This window comes from Chrysochloris asiatica, unplaced genomic scaffold (assembly GCF_000296735.1).
Source record: "Chrysochloris asiatica unplaced genomic scaffold, ChrAsi1.0 scaffold00351, whole genome shotgun sequence".
NCBI lineage: Eukaryota > Metazoa > Chordata > Mammalia > Afrosoricida > Chrysochloridae > Chrysochloris > Chrysochloris asiatica.
The window spans coordinates 1,800,281-1,808,592 of NW_006408869.1; the positions used below are offsets into that span (position 1 = coordinate 1,800,281).

The 8,312-nt window shown below is 36.4% G+C and overlaps 1 protein-coding gene across 2 annotated transcripts in view; it reads left to right on the forward strand.

Annotated features, from left to right (window-relative positions):
- Nucleotides 1-8,312, forward strand: part of NCAM2 (neural cell adhesion molecule 2) — an 834,023-nt gene that overhangs the window by 499,681 nt on the left and 326,030 nt on the right. For both annotated transcript variants that reach the window (XM_006876060.1, XM_006876061.1), the window contains one exon: nucleotides 2,980-3,125. In XM_006876060.1, coding sequence (XP_006876122.1) covers nucleotides 2,980-3,125 — 146 coding nt within the window. The remainder of the gene's footprint in view (nucleotides 1-2,979; nucleotides 3,126-8,312) is intronic.

The window sequence follows — 8,312 nt, forward strand, 5'->3', positions numbered from 1 at the left end:
GAAAAGCTCCATATTATCAGCCAAAAAAAGGCCAGGGGCCAGCTGTGGAACAGACCATTAATTGTTCATATGCAAGTTCAGGCTGAAGCTGAAGAAAATCAAACAAGTCCACAAGAGCAAAAATATGACTTTGAACAGATCCCACCTGGATTTAGATACAAAAAGAAGGTAAAGACCAACACAGATGTCAGAAAAGACTCTGAAACTTGCTCTCCTGTGTAGAGATGCTAAAGCAAATGGAAGAAATGAAGGGGTAAAAGAGCTGACTATACAATTTCAAAGATCAGCTCCCAAAGACTAAGTCAAATATTATAACAAAATGTGCAGAGAACTGGAGTTAGAAACCCCAAAAAAAGAACATGCTCAGGATATCTCAAGCTTAGGGAACTGAAGAAAAAATTCAAGCCTCAACTTGTGGTATTGAAGGATTCAATTGTCAAAATATTGAATGACCTTTTCATTTGAGTTGTGGTGTTTGAGGAGAATATTATTATAAGTACAATGATGTTGTTGTTAATTGCAGTCAAGTCAGTTCCAACCCTATGTAGGGTCTCCGAGGAGTAACTGGTGAGCTTAAACTGCCAACCTTACAGTCCAAACCAACTTTGCAGTCCAACGCATTAACCCACAGAGCCACACCAAGACTGCCAAATAACAAACGATCAGTGTTGATAGAAGTATAGTCAGCATGCTTCTTGGAAGCCAGGATGGTCAGATTTCATATTTTGGATATGTTGTCAGGAGGAACCTGTCCCTGGAGAAGGATATCATGTTTGGTAAACTGAAGAGTCAGAGAAAAAGAGGAAGACCACCAACTAAGTTGATTTGGCACAATGGCAACAGCAATGGGCTCAGATGTCACAGTGACTGTGAGGTTGTCACAGGACTGAGCAGTGTTTTGTTCTGTTGGATAGGATCACTATGAGTCGGTACTGACTAGATTGCACCTAACAACTATAACAACAACAACAAATCAGCAAAAACTTGAATGATGCAGAAAGCATCAAAAGAAAATGGAAAGAATACACAGAGTCACTGTACCAAAAAGAAATGGTCGATGTTCAGCCATTTCAAGATTAAGAGCCAATGAAACTGAGCGAAGAAGTTCAAGGTTCATTGAAAGCATGGACAATGATCAAGGCATCAGAAATTGATGGAATACAAATTGAAAGCTTTCAACAAACTGATGCAGCACTGGAAGCACTCACACATCTTTTCCAAAAAAATTGGGGGACAGCTATGTATAGTCAACTTATTGGAAGAGATCCATATTTGTGTCCATTCCAAAGAGAGGTGACCAAACGGAATGTGGAAATCATTAGACAATATCATTAATATCACATACAAGCATTATTTTGCTAAAGATAGTACAAAAATATCTGTATATATACATTGATAAAGAACTTCCAGAGGTTCAAGCTGGATTCAGAAGAGCACACGGAATGAGGGATATCATTGCTGACGTCAGATGGATCTTGCCTGAAAGGAGAGACTATCAGAGGGATATTGACCTGTGCTTTATGGACTATGCAAAGGCTTTCAATTATGTGGGCCATGACAAGCTATGGACAACATTGCAGAGAATGAGTATTCCAGAACACTTAATTGTGCTCATAATGATCCTAGCTACTGGATGAATAAACAACATCTATTTAAATGGAAAAAAGATTGAGGTTGTCAAAGACTTTATTTGCCTTGGATCAACCATCAACACTCATGGATGCAGCAGTAAAGGAAACAAATGGCATATTTTATTAGGCAAATATGCTGCACAAGACCTCTTTAAAGTGTTCAAGAGCAAAAGATGCCAGTTTGAGGAGTAACGTGTGCCTGACCCAAACCAAGGTATTTTCAGTAACCTCATATACATGTTAAAGTTGGAGAATGAATAAGTAAAACCATAGAAGAATTGATGCGTTTTAATTAAAGTTTTGGAGGAGAAAATTAAAGGTACCATTGACAGCCAAGTGAACAAATTAATCTGTGTCAGAAGAAGTACATCCAGAATGTTCCTTGAAAGCTAGGATGGCCAGACTGTTTCCTTCACACTATGGACATATTTTTACAAAGGACCAGTCCCTGGAGAAGGACACCGTGTTTGGTAAAATGGAGGGTCAGAGAAAAAGATGAAGTCCCTCAAGTAGATGGAATTGCACAGTGGCAGCAGCAGTAGGCTCAAAGCTAGCAATGACTATGAGGTTAGCACAGCATCAGGATTTGTTAATTTGTTGTTCATATGCTCGCTTTGAATCGCTACTGACTCGATGGAACCTGACAACAACAATTATATATCTATATATGTATATATAGATATATATTTATGTGTGTATGTAAAACTCTCTCTCTCTCTTGCACACACACATATGTAATATATTTGTCATGCCATAGGATAAGTACTCGACTTCAAAGTCAGTTTGAAGCACAAGGTCAGTGGTTCAAGTTCACCAACTGCTTCTTGGAAGTACTATATAAGATCACTATGAGTAAGGACCAACTTGATGGCACTTAGAAATACCATCATCTATATTGCATATATGTGTGTACATAATTTAACTATTGGCTTTCAAGAATGAGAAAAATAAGATTATAATAAATAGGCAAAATTTAGAAGGTATTATTTGACTTTAAAAATAATAACATCAATTACAGCAAATGACCATTATTTTCTAAAGTTTATCTCCTGTGTTTTACAATTCCCATAGCATGCTTATGAAGAAAAATTTGCCATTAGGACACCTACAAGTTAGTAATTACAGAATATGTTATTCTTTAATAGTTTGACACTGTAGGATACACAGAGGACTGTTAATCACAATGTCACTTGTTCAAACCCACCATCTGGTCTTTGGATACTTTATACAGGGTCGGTATACATTGGAACTGATATGATGGCATGTAAAAACAATACAAAATGCTTTGAAGTATGAATGATAATATTTTTCTTCTATACAGATTGAGTAATGTATATATTTTTTACAGTGCAGCCTCACATAATACAACTTAAAAATGAGAGCACATTTGAAAATGGTCAAGTCACACTCATTTGTGAAGCAGAAGGGGAGCCTATTCCAGAAATCACTTGGAAAAGAGCAGAGGATGGCATCACATTTTCTGAAGGAGATAAGGTAAGAACATCTAAATATATAATTATTTTCATTATCATTCAATGTCCATTGTTTTGAATATTACTACATTTCACATAGTGATTCAATGAGCTAAGCAATTCATATAAGTCAAATGGCTTAGAATAGAAAAAAAAATAAGAACTGTACCATAAGTAAGATTAAATATAGCTGAAAGAAGTAATTGTCAATATATAATATTTAAAGTTGCTTTTGTTTAGTCACACTATCTTAGGGTGTTGATATAAATGTTAAGTTTGCTTGCATGGACCTTTTATATGAATTTAATTTATAAACTATTTATCTATAATCTATAACCCTGTGTGTAGTTGAAAAGGATTATAATTTTTGCTGTTATCACAGTACTTTTTCCCTCTAGAATTGTCTGTGCATTATCAGAGTTTATTTCTTCATATGATTTATAATATAATAAAGAGAAATAGATACAAACACAATAAAATACAATATTTTGGCAAATATCACTCCTGTGTAAATTGGTGACATGTTACCCAAAAGCATTTAGTACTTAGAAATTATTTAACATCACCATATGCTTCATGCAACCCTCCCCATGGATTGTCATTATTGATAAAGCAAGACAGTTTGGGAACATCTTGCATAACTATTACTATTCAGCTAACATTATATCAAAAGTAATAAAGACATTGAAATAGTTACATGTTGAAAATATTTTTATTTGCATTTGTAAAGATTGTAAGATTGTAAGATTAAGCCTTTCCTTTGTTTTCCTCTATTTAATCTTAAATAACAACTTCCTTGGACTGTTTTTTTATGAATTTAAATCTGGTTTTTGCAAGTCTAAAATGTATGGACAGGTCAAAGTACCTTTGATTTACCAATAGTGGCAGTTGAAAAATGTGAGGTTAATTTATCCAAATCCTCTTTTCATCTATAATGCCTCATTTTGTATTTTTTAACAGCAAGTTACTTTTATTAATTTTTAAAAAGTCATACATTAATTTAATATTTGTCTGTTGAAAGAATATGTTCCTATATGTGCCACTTTTTGTTTTTGTTTTTTTTTTTAGTTTCTAACCATTTCTTTCTTATGTTGGCATTTTTACAAGAGCAAATCTGTTTTGGTAATAGTTATTCTACTTTGATATATGTATTTTTATATTCAATATAAAATCAAATTAATAAAATATGAATGACAATTATAGTCTCCTGGTGACTCAAAAGATTGTTTACTGTGTATTTTCTAAACAGAAAATCATACATTCAATTAATACTACACAGTTATCAATTCTGACAGGAGTTCAACTTCTGTAATTTTTTTTTAAAAAAGGAAATAAAAACAATTATATACATACAACTCAAGGGGATAGTTTTGATATTTCTATTTAACACATTTCATTACTTAAGATTGTTGTTGTTAATTGCCGTCCTGTTGGTTATGACTCAGCAACCCTGCTAAGGTTTCCAAGGAGCAATTGGTAAGTTTAAACCTCCAACAATGTGGTTTAAACTGCCCTTGTGTGGTTGAGAGCTGATCCTAATCAAGAACAATTATTTCTTGCCCTTAAGCTGTTATTAACTCTATCTTAATATTACTATCTCTGCACTTTTCAACTTTTTTCCTGTTTACTATAATATTCCTAAAACTTCTCTTTCTCAAGACAGCTTTTAACTCTTCATCTACATTGATGTTTCCTTACATACATACCCAGAATGAGAAATTAGTTATACTCAGTCATTTTATCAATGACAAATTATCAAATAATCAGAAAGATCTATATATTTCATTCTAAATTGTACTTCCCAGACCACCTCAAGTCACATGTAGAAGTTATTTCAGTAGTAGCTATGAAGGGTAATTATCTAGTTTAACTTTACTAATATAGTTCAAAACTATCAGCTGTTCTGTGGGAGAAAGATGAGACTATCTGCTCCCTTAAAGATTTACAGCCTCAGAAACCCCATACAGGGTTGCTATGAGTTGGAATTGACTCCACAGCACATAACCACCACCACCACCACTTTGCTAATGATTGTTGTTGATAAGTGCTGTTGAATCAATTCCAACTTATAGCGACTCTGTTTCTAAGAAGTAGCTGGTGAGTTTGAACTGTGAACTCTTTGTTTCTCAGTCAAGTGTTGATCCTACAGTGACACACCAGGAGTCCTTTGCTAATGATTATTTCCTCTAAAAGAATACGACATTTTATTTATTGCCTCAGTCTTATATGGTACAAAAATATATTGTAAGAGAACAAACAAGATGGCAGATCAGGTAGAAGTGCAGTGAGGCTCCGTCAACAACACAGAATACTGGACCAAGCAGGCTCAGGAGATGATGACAGAACTCTGAATCACATATAAAGAAATATTTGTAGAAGGTAGAAATATTTGTAGAAGGTAGAAAGGCTTACAGCTAGGGGAATTTGTAGCATAAGCAAGAAATCCATTGCTTTCTAATTCAAGATGCTCAGCTGATCCTGGAGCCACCATCTTGGTAGAAACCAAGTGGGGGAAGGACCAGAGCAGCTGTGGATGCCTGACAGAACCACGGAGATAAAGGTGTGGACATTTTTTTAAAATCTGTTTTTGGTGTCTTACTGTATGCACATCTCCATTTTGGTGGCTGAAAGGAGTGCCTGAGCTAGTGGACACCTCACACCCACCCCCGGAGGGTTCTAATACACATGTGCAAAGATCTCCTCAAAATTTAAAGCGGTAGTTTCCACTTAAAACGAAACAGCAGTGCAAAATGGCCACAGCCGGCCCTGAACTGTTTATCACTAGGAAAAAGGCCTGAATGGGGATTGTGGAGCAGGACAGGCAGACTAAAAAGGAAATAGGTCAAAAATTAAATCCTAAATTACGTTACAATGACCAACAGTGGCATCTTGAAATTTCTCAGGACTTGAAATTTCTCAGGAAGAAGAGTAAAAAGGGAAGCCCATCTCCTTATCACATCTACCTAGAGGTAATCAGCATAAACAAATACCAAAATATACACCCATCCAAGTATTCAGGCCACAGATAACTTCTGAATATTCCCAAAAAACAGAAACAGATGACCATATCAGCACATGTCCAGAAATAAGATAAAGTGACTGAGGCAAATGAGCTGGAAGTAGACCTTCCCTCCATACTGGAAGATGGGCAGGCTTTGGAAATACCTGAGAAGGAATTCAGGAAAATGATTATAAAATGTATCAAAACACTATATAATGGAGTTGAGAAAAATAAGGAAGAAGTCAGGAAAGTGCTACAGGAACAATCAAATAAAACAGATACAGCATTGGAAACAATTCAAAACCTACAGAAAGAGGTCCAAATGATTAATATTAGTACATTAGAAATGGATATTACACTGAAAGGCCAAAGGAGTAGAACTGAAGAGATAGAAGCCAGAACTAGTGTGATAGAAGATAAATCTTTCAACATTACTAAGATAGAAGAGCAAGCACAAAAAAGGATAAAAAAAATCTGAAGACGGCCTAAGATTCATATTGGACAACATGAAGAGGAATAATTTAAGGATTATTGGCATTCTGGAACAGAAAGAATCACACAAATCCAGAGGAAATAGTTGAAGAACTTCTGTAAGAAAATTTCCCCAACATCCTGAAAAGTGAAAAGATAAGCATTCAAGAAACTCAATCAATCCCAAGAAGGATAGACTCTAAAAGACAAACACCAATACATGTAATAATCAAGCTTTCCAAAATCAAACATAAGGACAGAATCCTGAAATCAGCTAGGGAAAACAGAAGTGTAGTATACAAAGGCAAGCAAACCAGATTAAGTTCGGATCTCTCAACAGAAACCATGCAGGCAAGAAGGCAATTGGAGACATATATAAAACCTGGAAGAAAAAAATAGCCAACCAAGAATCCTCTACACAACAAAGCTGCCAATCAAATATGAGGGTGTATAATAAAAACATTCCAGGATAAACAGAATCTAAGGAATTTTGCCAAAGCCAACCCTGCTATGAAAAACATCCTAAAGGAAGTTTTGTGGACTGAGAACCAAAAAGAACAGACAACAACCAGAGAATGACATACGTGGCAGCATTGTCCTGAACTCAACTGACAAATGGAACAGTCAGGAACAGAAAAAAATTATAAGATTAGAGGATCTGGGAGGTCAGTCTATGATCAAAACAAATACAGTATGAAAGAAGGTAAACACAGAGGAACAGAGATCCAGGTGGTGAGGTCAGGTAGATTACAGGATATGATATGATAGACTGTCTTAAATGGAGGGAAGAGTTAATGGAATATAATAAGGTAGCCACAACAATGGGGTTGAGGTGGAGGCTTTAGTTCGGGTGTTCGGGATGGTCATACAAGAAGGGGAGGGAGGAGGCAGAAGAACAAGATAGATGGGGGAACACTGAGACAGGTTTGCATGGCCAAGTGAGACCTTGGAACAACAGGGTTCTGTGATTCAGGGATCTAGGCATAGTTTGAAGAGGGGAAATAATATTAAAATGCTTGACTGTCTTATGAATATTGGTTTCCCTTTCCTACTGTTGTAAAATAGACCTTTGAGTGAGATAGAAAGGAATGTTGGGAAACATGATTACAGAAAACTTGTAAGCCCGTCTTCAGCCTATAACTGTTTGGAATACCTAAAAGGGGTTCTAGAACTTGCCCAGTGACATAAGCCTCTTTCAAAGCCTTTGCAGAATATAGGACCTTAGGTGGAATCCTAAGTCCCATCCAGGACCTTATGAAGTGGGACATTCCCACTAGCAAGGACAAGCAGATCAGCCTGGAACAGCTAGATCAACAGAAGATGCATCTTCAATGAAAGGTCATCAGGGAAAACCCAAAACAAAAATGTCAGTATGACTGGCTACTACAAGAGTAAGCAGACTTTTCACTCGGAGTTCATCAAGGCAAGAAATCAAGTTTCTTCAAGACAAACCCCCCTCTAAGACTGAAACTCAAAGGAAACACACGGCCAGGCATGTAAGCTTGCTGGCAACCACATTATTCTACTGGTGTGTTGAAGAGAGGGAATGGCAGCAATGAAGAAATGGGCTGAGTTCAAACATATTCCACCGACTCCCGTTGACTTGGAGATAGGAGAGAGAAGAGGAAGGGCTGGTTGGCCTAAAGTGTGGTGAGACCTGGGGACACATGAGCCCATGAACAGGGGCATAGCCACAGAGGGCTAGAGCTGAGAGTGAAGTATCCAGCTGATATGACG